The sequence below is a fragment of the Aricia agestis genome, chromosome 12 (genome assembly GCF_905147365.1).
Source record: "Aricia agestis chromosome 12, ilAriAges1.1, whole genome shotgun sequence".
Lineage (NCBI taxonomy): Eukaryota > Metazoa > Arthropoda > Insecta > Lepidoptera > Lycaenidae > Aricia > Aricia agestis.
Window position 1 is genome coordinate 2,723,965 of NC_056417.1, and position 15,528 is coordinate 2,739,492.

The window sequence follows — 15,528 nt, forward strand, 5'->3', positions numbered from 1 at the left end:
TTAAACTTGACAGTTTTTAACTAATTTAACAAACAAGGTATTGTCATAAATTACTCTTATTGAAAATTGTGCATCATAATATACTACGAAACGAAAAAAAATTAAGCATTTAACTTACATATTTTGCTGTCTTTTACATCTTTATAATATTGTGTGCACTATAAAGATTGTTTCATTCTGTAATTCATTTAAGTAATAATGTAAAACTTACCTTCATGCTGTTCTGGTTTCTTCAGATCTAGCCTAAACAGTTTACCATTAGCCATAGCCAGTACAAGATAGTCACTGGCCACCGCCACATGAGTTATCAAATCCGAAGGGTTGAAGTTCATCTTCTGCTTAGAGAAGAGTGGTGTTGTGTCTTCCAGCTGCATGTTGATGTAGCCGGAGGAAGTCATCTGGTCGGACATTTGTGCAGGTCTCTGGGAGACTTGAGAAGCCTGCTCATGTTGATCAAGTATGGAGGTCATCCTGATGGCAGTTGTGAAATTTACTTGGGGTATAATTCAGTCGTCGTTACTATACTTTATTAAATTATGACGTATTAACTAAACAATACAATGTTTGTACCAATATCAGGCTAAAGTCTGGTTCTTGTTTGATGGTAAACTAATATTTTAGTGTGTAGCAGTGGGACAAAATATCGCTGATTATACAGAGATAACTAATGATTATTAAACTTTATTGTTGGCTTATCGCTACTTAGGTACTTTTAATTATTGTTTTGGGCGGAGAAAGGGCTAATCGATTGATGACTAGAACTTAGAAAAGTTATGTTTTTAATGTGCGTAGCTTGTATAATCTTGTGTTCTGGATTTAAAAATAAGCTAAATTTAAATGAGATTAATAGATTTACCTATTCCTTGCGCTTTCTATAATAAAAAATAGCTTTTTGTGATCCTTTTCCACAATAATTATTTTTGTTTTGGGTTTTTTTTTGGATTTTTGTATGTCAACTGTCAAGTGTCAAAATGACTTTTTTTTTTTAAATTTAAGTCGAGTATTTTATGGCGGGAAAACAATATTCTATAGTACAATTTTCAGCATAGTTTTTAGGATTCCACCCACCCAAAAGGGTAAAAATGGAACCCTATTATGCTAAGTACTCACATACGATTTTGCTCGATAGTTTTACTCGAAATCGAGCAAAAACCACCGTGTGGACCGCAAAACTCACAAGTCACAGCTCGAAGGCTCGCATCGAGCCAGTTTGAAGGCTCAAATCGAGCCGGCTTGACAATTTTTTTGACACTAGTTCTTAGTATTCGACATTCGTAGCTAATTTCCTTCGAACAGGAGTAAAACTATCGAGCAATGCTGAATGTGTGTACGAAAGCCCGAGCCGTGGTTTTTACTCTACATGATTGCTCGATCGAGCAAAACCGTATGTGAGTACTTACACTTACTGAAACTTTCATTGGAGTTTTGGAAGGAACACAAATGACAAAATAGCACGTTTCTGGATATTGCATCACTTTCCTACACTTGTGCACGATAACGAATATCTAATGGTTAATATCCTACCGGTAATACACATTAAAAACCCAGTTTGACCCAGTTATAATAATAATGCAGCTGACGGGTGGTGTCCGCCATACAGGCTACAGCAGTACTACTACAGTCTGCAGTATGGCACTGGACGCCACCTTTCAGCAGTATTTTTTGTCTAACTCATAAGCTGGGCGTCCACTGGATCGGAATCGGAGCGTACGGAGCGTACGGAGTGTCGTCATTTATGAAATGCCGATGGGATGCGTCCACTGCATTCGTATTCCGCATCGGCAATTTAGTTATTCTTAGTCCGTCATAGCCTGCGTGCATTTGCATTATGGAGGATAGTGACGAGGATATTCTTGTAATTAGCTGTATTTTATCAGAATAGGAAAAGAGAAATGAGAGGAAACGAAAGATATGGGTTCATAATATAAACTCAAAAAGATTAGTTTTCGGGGAATTTTATACGTTATATACTATTATCTATTCTGTGGTTATATCCTGATTCATCAGAAGATGAAAAAAGATTTTTTGGGTACATTCATATGAGTCGAAAAAAGTTTTTTGAACTAGACTATATTCTACAACCGCATATAATGAAGCAGGATACTAATTTCAGAAAGTCGATTGTAACAAAGGAAAGGCAAATATTGTCTCTCCTCAGTTGGTTATGATTGTAAAGTTCTTCATATTTTTGTACTAAAGTAATGACTTTTAGATTGTAAAGTTCTTCATATTTTTGTACTAAAGTAATTAAAAACACGTCAGTACTTGAAACCATCGCAATCCGAATGACGCGTTCACTGCCAATGACGTCATCGGCATAAATTCCGGTCTCAGGCGTAGAAATGCCGATCCAGTGCACGCAGTACCGTACCATACAAATCAATACAAAGCAACAAATCCGTACGCTCCGTACGCTCCGATTCCGATCCAGTGCACGCGCAGCTTTAATTCACTTCCCGGCCCATTATATAAGTAGTGCATGAATGTTCTATAGAATGTCAACTATTTACACAAAAAATATTTAAAAAATCAATCAAGTTGAGAAAATCAAGAAAAAAAAAATTGATTTGTATTTTTTTTAAGTAAAATTTTTTTTTTCAAAAATGCAGTTTAAAAGCTCATTAAATGGAGTAACAAGTTCAGTAGTTCAATTATTCAAATATATATTTTTTTCAATTTATAATCGGTTTTGAAGCATCGAGATAGGAGATTCGAGACGTGCCGAATAGAAAAGTCACGATTCAAAGTCCCATCATTCTATTATTTTATTTTCTACATTCTAATTTAGCCATTTTATTACAAAAATATTTGGCACACGTATTAATAATATAGGTACCTATAATATATCCAACCAAATATTATCAAAATCGGACCCTTCGACTATTTTTTCCTGTCCGCATGGCGTGGTACGCCCCCATGGCTAAACAGCCGAAGTGCCATATTAAAAAAAAATGTCAATGTCCTATGTCAAATTTCAAATTTGGGAGAATCGCGGACTTGTTGGCTGCCGGTTGTAATTTTTGTTAACTTTTCAACTAATTTGCCGAATGAGACTGGGACACTGTTGCACGCCAGTTTTCTTGGCCAAGATTAGGGTGAGAGATCACTCCTTATGTGAATGCGGCCTAGATGAGGGCACTCTAGACCACATTTTCTTCTCATGTCAAAGGAACCAACAGTGTTGCCAGACGGCCAACTCGGTTTCTCCCCAAGTGTTTCCCGAAATCCCCCCAAAATTCGGGATTTCAAGAAAAATCCCCCCACAAATTATAAAAGAAAAATTTTGTTCATTATGAATGGGAATTTCACAAATGGATACGATGAATGTACACTATTTCTGCCATATCGTCCAATCTTTATAGAATCAGCATCTTCGCGAGCTCCTTGATCATTTTTATGGTTCCGTAAGTCGTAACCAAAGGGTAAAAACGGGCCCATAGTACTTAGATTTCGCCGTCTGTTCCCAGATTTTTTCCTCCAACAATCCCCCCAAAAAATTGTTCCCCCTAATTTTCCCCCCATCACCTAAAAAACCCCCAAATTTGGGGGGATTCCCCCCAATCTGGCATCACTGGGAACCAACCTTCCCTGTATGATATCCTCCCCCCTACCATACAATACATGTAAATACTCCATTTGTTGAAATGTTATGTTCATATATTCATCAAAATAAAACTGTGAGGTGTATAGTACTAAATCTAAATGTTTGTGCTTGTTTTAGATTTTTCAACATCCGTACGCGTCTCAAATCATACCTGGTTTGTTCATAACATAGACATAATATAATGCTAATATTATGTCTATGGTTCATAACATAGACATAATATAATGCTAGTTCATAACATAGACATAATAGTATATATTATGTCTATGGTTCATAAAGCCAACCAAGAGTCACATCAACCACTTTGACATTGGCAACTCACTACGGGGCCATTTTTAAATAAGAAGAAGAAGAAGAACTTTTCAACTAAACTCTGAAGACCGTGACCTTCAGCGTTATCTGTTATCGAAATAAGCGTAAACTGCGGTATAAATGATAGTATCATTTTAAACTCAAATAGTTAATTCCCACACGATGGCTACTAGCACTCTTTTAAAATCTTCAAAACTAAGTCGTAAGTATACAATTTAATATTTATGATGTATTATTCTTTACTATTCCTTATTTACTATTTTGCCATTGTTTACTAGAAGACAAAAAAAACGTCAATTTTCCTGGCAAGCGGGAATTAAAAACATGTTACCTACTCTGCGCAAAATGAAGTGTTGGAAACAAAATATATTTTCAGTCAGATTAATAAAAGTCAATTTCATGATTTTTTTATACCAGACCGAACATCTTCTCGAAACAGGTATGCTGCCCCCCCCCTAGCTAAAATCCTGGGTACGCCCATGTATATAAGATTCGATTTTGGAACGAAAAATAGTGGTGTTTGGCCACACACACCAAACAACATGTAATATTTTTCAGTATCTTTATTACAAAGTCTGAAGACTCTTCCGAGGCGTAGTTTCACTACTCAGCTCAATGAGCAGCAGCTTGCTGTACAGGAGCTGGCAAGGAGCTATGCCGAGGAGCATCTCAAGCCAAATGCATCCAAGCTGGACTTGGAAGGAAGGTTCCCATTTGATCAGGTATATTTAACTCTTTCACATTGGAGAATAAATCTGGTAAATCAACATTTAAAGCATTATCTAATTGACTGATGATTGTCATTACTTAAGGTGACGCAGCATTAAAGTAAAAAACTGTGTTGGATATGTTTTAGATTGCTTGCTTACTTGAAAACAAGCAATGGAACAGCAAAAAATAGAAAGGGCATAAGCGACAAAATGGTTTTTGTTGCATAATTTAAAAACCATAAACTACATTTCATATAAGCTATGGGCAAATTAAAGTGTATGGGTGAACCAATCTTTGTACAAATTTTGGAAGCCTAAATCACTCCTATGTTGGCAAAATAGGAATCCCTTTTTTCACAGAGGTCTTTTTGATTGATTATTCTGTGTTATAAAAGTTGACCAATCGTGTTATGTTATGGGTAATTCAAAGACAAAGACATGATGAATACTGACAATGAACTTTAGTTTCTTAGCTTTAGTCATTGCTGAGAAAAATCGTTATCACTACAGCCAAATTATCAAGGTGCTGCCTTAATGATAGTCACAATGCCAGAGGAGTTGCTTGTATTTTGCTGGCCTATTAAAGGAAATAGTCTCTTTATTATTAAGTCCTTGAAACTTTGTAAGTTGTCTTTATTAATTTCACTTGCAACAGTAAGCTGTGCATTTTTAATAATTAGCAGTATATTGTGTGACTTCCCCTAAAGTATTACCACGGGAACCTTCATCAAATGCCTCAGTGTGTCTACTGTATACATATACAGTAGACACACTGAGGCATTTGATGAAGGTTCCCGTGGTAGCACATGCTAATGCCTGTTCTATGCAAACATACTATTCCTCTTTAATAAAAAGTAAACAAAGTATAAAAATATGCTTTCTAGAAATAAATCAGTTTATTACATAAGATTTAAACAATTTAAGTCAAAGTGTAAATAATTAAGTTCCTGAAATAAACATAATTAATTCATTGTATTCATACATTTGTGTGATAGCAATAAATAATGTATTATGTGTGCATTATAAATAGGGACTGACCAGACATAGCTTTTCAGCTGAAATGGAATACAAATGTTTTTTCCAGTCCTCAGATGTCACTGAAACCCAACCCCTTAATATAAACCTTTTTACACAGAATATTCAGGAAAAAAATCAAGTGATGTTTAAAATAGGTACAATAGGCAAAATAATTTACAATTTTTTTGCAGACATTTATTTTTACAATTTTTTCTTATGTACTACATGATGTCTGCAAATTCGTTGCGCCAAAATTATTTTATCGTGCGCAAACTGTACATTTTTTATGGGATAAAAAGTAACATTTGTCCTTTCCCGGGTCTCAAAGTATCTCCATACAATATTTCAGCAAAATCGGTTCAACAGTTTGAGCGGAAAGAGGTGATAGGCAGACTCAGTTTGTCATTAATATTATTAGTATGGATGTTCTGTTATTAAATCAACGGTAAATTTTATATGCAAAAGTCTTGCATACTACTACTCAAGTATTCAGTAATCGCTTTGTAAGTCATTTTTCCTGTTGAGATATGAACCAATTTTCTTTGATGTTGTAATAACATTGCTAATTCATAAAAGCATAAGATTATCTATATCTTGTTATTTTCTTTCTATTAGAACAACAGTTTTAAGAAAGGGATATAATATTAACACTTTATGTACTGTATCTACTACTGATCTGATTTTATTATCTCATTAGGTTGATATTATCCTGGATTTCATAGGCTTACATTGTCAGCCTATTGCTTGTTTCATATAGGTATCATTGACATTTCTATAAATACTTTTTTAATTCTGAATATACTACTGTAATATTTTTCAATAGCTTCTTTTATTTTTTTACAGATAAAACAATTGGGAAACCTTGGCTTGATGGGAGCATGTGTTGACCAAGAGTATGGAGGCATGGGTTTGGACTACCTCTCTCTGGCTATCGCGGTAGAGGAGATCTCGCGAGGCTGCGCCAGCACAGGCATGATACTGTCTATACACAACTTCCTGTACGCTAACCTGGTCAATGAAAGAGGCACTGAGGCACAGAAAGAACAGTTTCTGTTCACAAAGGGCGCAATAGGATGCTTTGCGCTGAGTGAGCCAGGTAAAATTTTGCTACTATTTCAAGTTTCACTTCTATAAAATTGAAAACCTATTATGCAATCTTTTTGTGTGTGATATATGACGCAACCACTAAGCAAACAATACTATTATATATATTATATTATATATAAAATTGTCTTGACAATCAATTTCGAAATTTTCCTCACAGCATTTGTATAATTCATAATATAATAGGTCATTCACACTAAATAAGTATATAATAAAAATGTGAACTGGTTTTAAAATCTTACAATTAACCTGTCGACCGTGGAAAAACGAGACACAATAGAATTTCTATTGTGTCTCGGTCACCGGTGACCGTATGGCGCTTGATGAATTAAGAAGTTAATGTTACTTTTCACTCGTCATAATCACAATCGCACATCACAATAGACTATAGTTTGAAGAAACAGATAACTTATCCTGCAAAAAAAAACTTTTCAGGCGCTGGCAGTGACGTAGCGAACATCAAGACAACGGCCAGACAGGACGGGGACCACTGGATAATTAACGGCAAGAAGAGCTGGGTGACTTCAGCGGTGGAGGGTAAAGCGTTTGCAGTGTTCGCGACTATTGACCCAGATTTGAGGCACAAGGGACTTGCATGTATGTGTAACTCATTAAAAAACTAGATATTTTACTTTTATTTACTTATATCTACACTACTATTATAAAGAGGAAAGATTTGATTTTTTGTTTGTTTGTTTGTTTGTTTGTTTGAGTCGAATAGGCTCCGAAACTACTGGACCGATTTGAAAAATTCTTTTACCATTGGAATCCTGCATTATTTCTGCTGAACATAGGCTAATTTTTATTTTGGAAAAATATAAGGTTCCGTAAGATATTTGGGATTTTCGAACGCAAGGTTTAAAAAATCAACCAGAAAAGTTACTTATTTTGCGTACGCTGCCTAAACTATAAAAGATAGAGGCATAAAATGTTCTAAGTAATTATAGATCTTTTAAATATCTACAAAAAAGTCCGCGACACACTATACCTATCTATGTTGAGTGAGGCACAATAACCATTTTTTTATTAAAAAATCTAGAATTTTTTTTGGACTATATTTAAATGCGTTTATTTAAATCATGCTATTGACCCTTATCAAAATAAATTATTTCATCACTAAGTACAGTTAATGTAGATAATATTTGGTCTTTGAATGATTAAAATTGGACGTTTGGTTTTAATGTTATGGCGAAATTAAAATATTACGATTTCTGCTGCACGTTGCGAATTGGGCGTCAAGGCGCGATGCGCGGGTGTGCGTGCGGTAGGGGAGAGATTTAATTATCAGTGCCACAGACTCGCCCGGAGAGTCCACGTAAATATTACCTCGATCGTGGGAATCGCAGACACAATAGATTTTCAATAGTTATGCGACAGCCGGGTGCTGCTTTATTGATTTGATATAGACTATCGTGCTTCATTATTATAATCCTAATTTCAAAAAAGCTTTAAAAGTTATGACTACGAAAGTAATATTTTTAGAACTTTTTAAAATAAGTTTTGAATGACTATTATTTTTTATTGCTATTATAATTAATTAATTTCTTTAACTATAAATCTCCAATAGCGGCAGCCGGCTGCCCGCATAACAATTGAAGATCTATTGTGTCTGCGATACCCACGATGCCGATGCACGATGGAAGTATTAATGCATATTTTTTAATCCACACTATTTCTGCTGAATATAGGCTATATTTAATGAGAGAAAAAAGGGAACCGTATTAAGTGTTAATAATTGTGTGAAAAATCTACCAAAATATTCCTTCTTGCTTATGCTTTATAAATTATAGACTATACTTTAAAATAAGTTTTGAATGACTACCTATTATTTTTGATTGCTATTATAATTAATTAATTTCTTTAACTATAAATCTCCAATAGCGGCAGCCGGCTGCCAGCATAACAATTGAAGATCTATTGTGTCTGCGATACCCACGATGCCGATGCACGATGGAAGTATTAATGCATATTTTTTAATCCACACTATTTCTGCTGAATATAGGCTATATTTAATGAGAGAAAAAAGGGAACCGTATTAAGTGTTAATAATTGTGTGAAAAATCTACCAAAATATTCCTTCTTGCTTATGCTTTATAAATGCTATCGATCGACACCGTCACTAATATCGAAGATGCAGTCCATTATCCACAGGAGTTTTTAAATTCGCTGAATCCTTCTGGACTTCCACCACACGAACTGACGTTAAAAATCGGAATTCCAATCACGCTTTTGAGAAATTTATGCCCACCAAATAATATGTGCAATGGGACAAGGCTGCTTATTAAAGAATTAAAGGACAATTTAATTGTAGCTACCATTATCACCGGCCCCGCAGCTGGTCAACTAGCTCATATACCGAGGATACCGATGATTCCAACTGATCTGCCAATCCCATTTAAACGGCTTCAATTTCCGGTAAAAATATCTTTCGCATTGACTATTAACAAGTCCCAAGGTCAAACTTTCAAATTAGTAGGCATCGACCTACGAAAAGAATGTTTTACTCATGGTCAACTATACGTTGGCCTATCCCGAGTTGGAGCTGCTGATAATCAATTTATTTTGCTGCCACAAAATAAAACAACATCAAATATCGTTTACAGGGAAGCTTTAACCCAATTTTAATGGAATCTTTTACGCAAAAAGAAGTATGGTGTAAAAAAACATAAAGCGCAAAAGTACAACAAAAATACTTTATACAAAAACAAATAGAAAATTTCAAAATGTATATAATAGTAGATGTAGGTAAGCATAAAATAATAAAGCATAAAACTACAAAAAAAAACATAAAATATTTTAAACAAAAAAAAAACATGAAGAAATTGCAAAATATTATAAATAATAGTATCTTCTGCAGGTAAGGATAAAATAATCAAACATAACACTTAAAATATAAAAATATAAAAAAAAATACAATAAAAATGTGTTATATGTACATAATAATTATAATATAGTAGTTGCAGGCTAAATAATGTAAACTATTTTTATGTTCTGCTTAACTTAAAGATTGACTACCTTTATTTAAAAAAAATAATTTAAAAACCAATGTCCACCCGTGCGAAGCCGGGCCGGGCCGCTAGTCATAAATACATTTATAAATCATTAATATGGAAGTGTGTCTATTGCCTCTTTATGCTTAACCGATTTAGATGGAAATTGGTATGGGATTTTTTTGGGAAGGACCTAGGATAGTTTTTGTAACGAAAAAATGTATGTTTCAGCGCTATAAATGATTTTTGGCCAACATATTTGTGCACCTCATCCAGTCATTGTATAAAATCGTTCATATTTCAGGTTTTCTGGTGCCTCACGATGCTGAAGGCGTGTTTCGCGGTAAAAAGGAACCACTAATGGGAGTAAGGTGTGTACTGCAAAAAATATTACGGGACCAAGTCAATCGATATAATATTTTCATACACAATGCGAGTGTATACCTATAGGTAAAAAAATATGTGGAAAGAACCCATAACGCGTAGTTGAAAAGATCATTGACAGATTTTTTTTCAGCACATTTTGATAACACTTAAATTAGTAAACTATATTTGCAAGCTACATGATAACATGCCATACTTTGAAGCGCCAACTATACTCGGCGCGGCGAACCTTGATCCCTATGACACCTGACAGTTAATAACATTGTAATGGCGTCACCATTAAATTAGGATCATATTGGATGTGTTTAAAAATGCCATTTATAAATTTTACGTAGCTTTATGCCATTACAATGATATTCCATTAGAACTTTTAACAATTCTTAACATTTACAAGAAATTATCTCAATCTGAATTTACATTAACGTCCTGCAAAACTTACTTCATCACACAACGTAAGTTAAAGCTACGTAAAATTTATAAATGGCATTTTTAAAGGGCTCTAATATGATCCTAATTTAATGGTGACGCCATTACAATGTTATTAACTGTCAGTGTCATAGGGACCAAGGTTCGCCGCGCCGACTATAAATAGTAAATACTAAGCCCGGGCGCGCACTAGCGGCCAGGCTGCGGCGGCCATCGACATAGATACCTTAGTATGAAACCGCCATAGACGACGCGCACCTGGCCTTAAGAGGATACAACAGGGGCTAGAGAAATGAAAAAAAAGTACGTGTAATATCTATAGCTGTCTCCCTTACCTCAAGCCTATACCGCAGAACGCGATAGAGACAACTGCAGAAAATCCAGAAAATCAACGATTCGTTGTCCCCTGATTCCTTTTCCAAAACTTAACCGATTTAAGTACTTTTTTCATTAAAGATTAAAAAAGGCTTGAGCTGTGTTCCTATGTTTTGCTTTTTTTGTATAATCTAGCCAAATCTGTTTTCTGGACGTTTGAACGCAGTGGAAAATCTGGCCATTTTTTTGGGTTTTTGAACGTTCATATCTTATATAATAATTAAATTATGAAAAAAAAGAAAACATAGGGACATTGTATTAGTGGCCGTAGATATTCAGGAAAAAAATTATAACTCTACTAGCATTATCCAGGGAGGAATCAGGGGACAACGTTTGTATGGAAAAAAGGGCGGTGTGGAATCCTCTTAACGCGACCTGCGGCCACATGATACTTTCGATGGCCGCCGCGGCTTGGCCGCTGCGGCCTGGCCGCTAGTGCGCGCCCGGGCTAATAGTGTCGTAGTGTGTAAACGCGATTGAGCTAATACGCTTGAAGTGACAGGGCGGCGACAGCGTGTGACGTGACGTTGTCCGACGTGCGGGCGACGCTGGTGGGCGGCGCGGGGGAGGGGTTCCGCATCGCCATGGCGCAGCTCGACCAGGGCAGGATCGGCATCGCCGCGCACGCCGTAGGTGAGTGACGCGCGCGAAGGTGGTTTTACATCATGCAATACGATATACGATATCGGAGACGTGACAGGGGACATACTCGTATTATTTTAATTTATTATACGATATCCGATATCGGACAGTTGAGATCGAACATTAATTTATTCGGAAAACAAGCAGTCATATTATGTAAGTAAGTTATAGGCTAAGTAGTAGTACTATCAGAGAAGTTAATTCATAGCGGACCTACGTATTTTGATCGCGTTTTGTTAAATCCAGCCGACAATTATTGACGACTTACATTAGGTTGACAAAATTCGACTCAACTGTCAACTGCCCATGAATAATTTTTTTCGATAGTACATATTAGAACACAATTATTATGCTAAACTTTATGATAATTAATACATTTTTCATGATACATAACATATTAGTTTAAATAGGGACAGGACTACGGAACCACAGACATAGATCATCTTGATCTATGTCTGTGTACGGAACCCTAAAATCAAACATGTAAAAGGCATCACTTAAAATTTTAGTAATATTATTTTTGTCGCCAGGAATCGCGCAAGCGGCGCTGGACACCGCCATGAACTACGCCAAGGAGCGCGTGGCGTTCGGAAAGAATTTAACCAGACTACCCTCTGTTAAGGTAAGACTTGAATTAACTTTAAGTCCAGTCCGGTAAAGCTGCCAGTCCCTTATACGCGCGTGGAAACAAGATTTCGTGCGCGTGTGGAAGAGTTAAGCAGATGTACAGCCTGGCGAAAAAGAATGCGTTTTAAATGAGGGCGCTTTTCTTTTAATATAGGCAACCCTACGCTACGCTTGAACGCACTTTTGACACAAAATGTACTAGTGTTGACAAGTAGTGTGATGTTGCCATAAATAAAAGCCTTTTAGTTCCAGTACTCTTTTTTCCAAGCAAATATCCCTCTATCCATGTGACATAAAAACTTATCGTCTTCCCCAGGATCGTCTAACAGACATGAGTATACTCATCGAGACAGCGCGACTACTCACCTACCGCGCCGCCGTACAAGTGAGCACGAAGAACAGCGCCATGGCGAAGTATTACGCCGGGCGCGCCGCCACCGCCGCCGCCGACCACGCGGTGCAGATACTCGGCGGCAGGGGACTGTCCACCGAGTACGATGCCGAGAGACACTACCGGTGAGCTATGTATATAATATGTGTACAATATATAGACACGTGAGCACGAAGAATAGTGTCATGACTCATGGCGAAGTATTACGCCGGGCGCGCCGCCACCGCCACCGCCGACTACCAGTTGTGACTTTTTTCTTTTCTTATTATGGCACTTCGGCTATTTAACCATGGATAGTGTCGAATATACTATGGCGGGAAAACAATATTTTATAATACAATTTTCAGCATCGTTTTTCTATATTGTTAGGTCTAAAGTCTAGTCAAAGTCTACTTAAGTAAAACCGACTTGACTACTTGACTGTACTGACAGTACAGTCAAGTGATCAAGTCGGTCGATTCAGTAAAGTAGTAGACGCTTTACTGAAACTTTGTAGTTTTGTAGGGAACACAAAATAGCACGTTTCTGGATATTGCATCACTTTCACTACACTTTTGCACGATAACGAATATCTTATGGTTAATATCCTACCAATATTACACATTAAAAACCCAGATAACACAATTTTAGGAAAATAATACAAAAACACAACATCACTTTTTCACATTCCCAGCAAAACTCCTTCTTCCGTGACTTCAACGCGAATTTCAAAGCGAATGTTCTGAGTTCTGACGTTAAGTTTTTTTTAACAGGGACGCGCGAGGCACGCAGATCTACGGCGGCGTAACGGACATACAGAAGCGGCTCGTCGGCCACTACCTGCTAAAGGAACATGACGCCCTCTGATCGCTAAGATAAGCCTGATTTCATATCCAGGGTACTGATATCTTCCCAGTAAAAACAATTGTATATTATGTAAATATGCGTTAGATAAAGCTAAATAATAATAAATTAAAACAAATTTTTTAAAATACAAAGTTGCTGCCTGACCAGTTTCAAGTGCCTTGAATGTTTATTGGAATGATTGAATGACCGCAACGACTGCAGATGTGGATGGCTTAATCATTTACGATATGAATTAATACTTGCGCATTTAACACTATTTTATTCTGTTAAGCTATTATGCCAGGTTAAGCAGCAACTTTTTCTATAGTCCATTCATGATTCAAACTTAGCTACCTCCTTCTATAAGAGTATTCCTTGTGTTACTGGCATAAAGTTAAAATAATACATAATTAATTTGATCATAACAAAAGTAAATAAATACTTAACATAAATAAGTGTTAAACAAATTTTGCTGCACAAACATAAAAGTGAAAAGACAATTTAGACTAAGAGTAGGTGGATATAGTTTCATATATATACGTGGGAGAGCCATATTTCGGCACGAATGGGCCGGCTCGACCGGAGAAATACCACGTTCTCATAGAAAACCGGCGTGAAACAGCGCTTGCGCTGTGTTTCGCCGAGTGAGTGAGTTTACCGGAGGCCCAATCCCATACCCTATTCCCTTCCCTACCCTCCCTTATTCCCTTCACTTCCCTTCCCATCATTACCCTCCCCTATTACCCTGTTCCCTCTTAAAAGGCCGGCAACGCACCTGCAGCTCTTCTGATGCTGCGAGTGTCCATGGGTGACGGAAGTTGCTTTCCATCAGGTGACCCGTTTGCTCGTTTGCCCCCTTATTTCATAAAAAAAAATATCAATTGCTTAATTCAATTGTCCAAACCATGAAATGTGACTTACAAAACTTGTATTAAGTGTAACTGTCGGTTATTTAATATAATCGGTCATTTGTCTACTTCGTTTTAATATTTTAATTCATCACATCAGCATATAGTCGTCCACTGCTGGACATAGGCCTCTCTCAATGAACGCCAAGATGACCGATCTCCTGCTACTCGCATCCAACATGGGCCTGCAACTAAGCGGAGATCGTCGTCCCACCTAGTTGGAGGTCGACCTGCGACCTAATTTTTAATTATAAAGCATAAAATTATTATTTTATTTTTGAAATCTATTTTTCAGAGCATTCCGTGAAAATAAACTATATTTTAAGAATTTATGCAGTATAATACTGTCACAATTTAAGGTGTTTTTGCATTTAAAATATTTTTGTAAGTACTTATTATGTAACGTGAAGTAAGTTCTAGTGTAAGAAACTTTCTCAAGATTCAAATTTCGAACAACAAAGAATTATTTTTAATATAATTTTTAATCTTATTTTCGGCCAGCTATAGTCGACAGTTAAGTGTGCCACATTTTCTAGTCACTAACGTTTTAGGCTGGCCTCACACAGCCGGCTATATTTCATAATCGGAAATTCATATTATTAATTCAGAAAGACCGGAATACCATACAATATCAGTAGGTACGCTCCACACACATTCTGATTTTTTCAGATTATGAATTTCATCGATCGATCTATGAATTTCCGATTATGAAATTCCGGCTGTGTGAGGCCAGCCTTAGAAATCCCTTCATAAACAATAAATAAAAATTAACATTGTTAAAAGATACATTTTTTGCTTGTGAGTGATAAAGACTTTTTTAGTTGTGAGTGTTAAAGAGTATAAAAGAAAATCAAATCTTACCCTGTCGACAATAAACTATAATATAAGTATACATACTGATATTGAATTGTTATAAATTATTGTTATACAATTTGTTATATTTATGAAATATATATATTTTTAATAATTACATTTTTTTATAGCTTTTCCTATCACTTAGTACCTACATGATTCTTACCTATACCTACAATAATAAACATGCTGATCTTGGTTTTTTAATTTCTACCAAATTTTTAACGATGAAAAACTCCCATTAAAAACACATAGCATTTCGTAATAATAATATACGCCCGGTAGAACCTATACTATAGTTTATTCGCTGTTGGTTTTCTATGACTCACTAAATTTTACGCTTAACGCGAACGGGCTTACA

At 36.1% G+C, this 15,528-nt stretch overlaps 2 protein-coding genes and 1 long non-coding RNA gene across 4 annotated transcripts in view; 1 reads left to right on the forward strand and 2 right to left on the reverse strand.

Moving 5' to 3' along the window:
• Nucleotides 1-898, reverse strand: part of LOC121732802 (vacuolar protein sorting-associated protein 18 homolog) — a 9,828-nt gene extending 8,930 nt beyond the window's left edge. For both annotated transcript variants that reach the window (XM_042122783.1, XM_042122782.1), the window contains exons 1-2: nt 857-898; nt 212-471 (exon numbers count right to left, since the gene is read on the reverse strand). In XM_042122783.1, coding sequence (XP_041978717.1) covers nt 212-470 — 259 coding nt within the window. In that variant the 5' untranslated portion in view covers nt 471; nt 857-898. The remainder of the gene's footprint in view (nt 1-211; nt 472-856) is intronic.
• LOC121732805 overlaps nt 1-4,114 on the reverse strand; it is a 21,114-nt gene extending 17,000 nt beyond the window's left edge. The window contains exon 1 of the long non-coding RNA XR_006036437.1: nt 4,057-4,114. This is a non-coding gene — a long non-coding RNA (uncharacterized LOC121732805). The remainder of the gene's footprint in view (nt 1-4,056) is intronic.
• On the forward strand, nt 3,966-13,976 carry LOC121732804 (short-chain specific acyl-CoA dehydrogenase, mitochondrial-like). The gene is made up of 9 exons (XM_042122787.1): nt 3,966-4,118; nt 4,475-4,638; nt 6,487-6,739; nt 7,183-7,344; nt 10,042-10,108; nt 11,425-11,555; nt 12,095-12,186; nt 12,508-12,707; nt 13,335-13,976. The coding sequence occupies exons 1-9, from the start codon at nt 4,079-4,081 to the stop codon at nt 13,426-13,428; spliced, it is 1,203 nt and encodes a 400-aa protein (XP_041978721.1). The 5' UTR covers nt 3,966-4,078; the 3' UTR covers nt 13,429-13,976.
• The last annotated feature ends 1,552 nt before the right edge of the window (nt 13,977-15,528 follow it).

Excerpts from the sequence above, each read along its gene's own strand:
- LOC121732804 (XM_042122787.1), top strand. The coding sequence starts at position 4,079 with ATGGCTACTAGCACTCTTTTAAAATCTTCAAAACTAAGTC. Across the intron at positions 4,119-4,474 it reads AAAATCTTCAAAACTAAGTC|TATCTTTATTACAAAGTCTG; the intron begins GTAAGTATACAA and ends AATATTTTTCAG. Across the intron at positions 10,109-11,424 it reads GAACCACTAATGGGAGTAAG|GGCGGCGACAGCGTGTGACG; the intron begins GTGTGTACTGCA and ends TTGAAGTGACAG.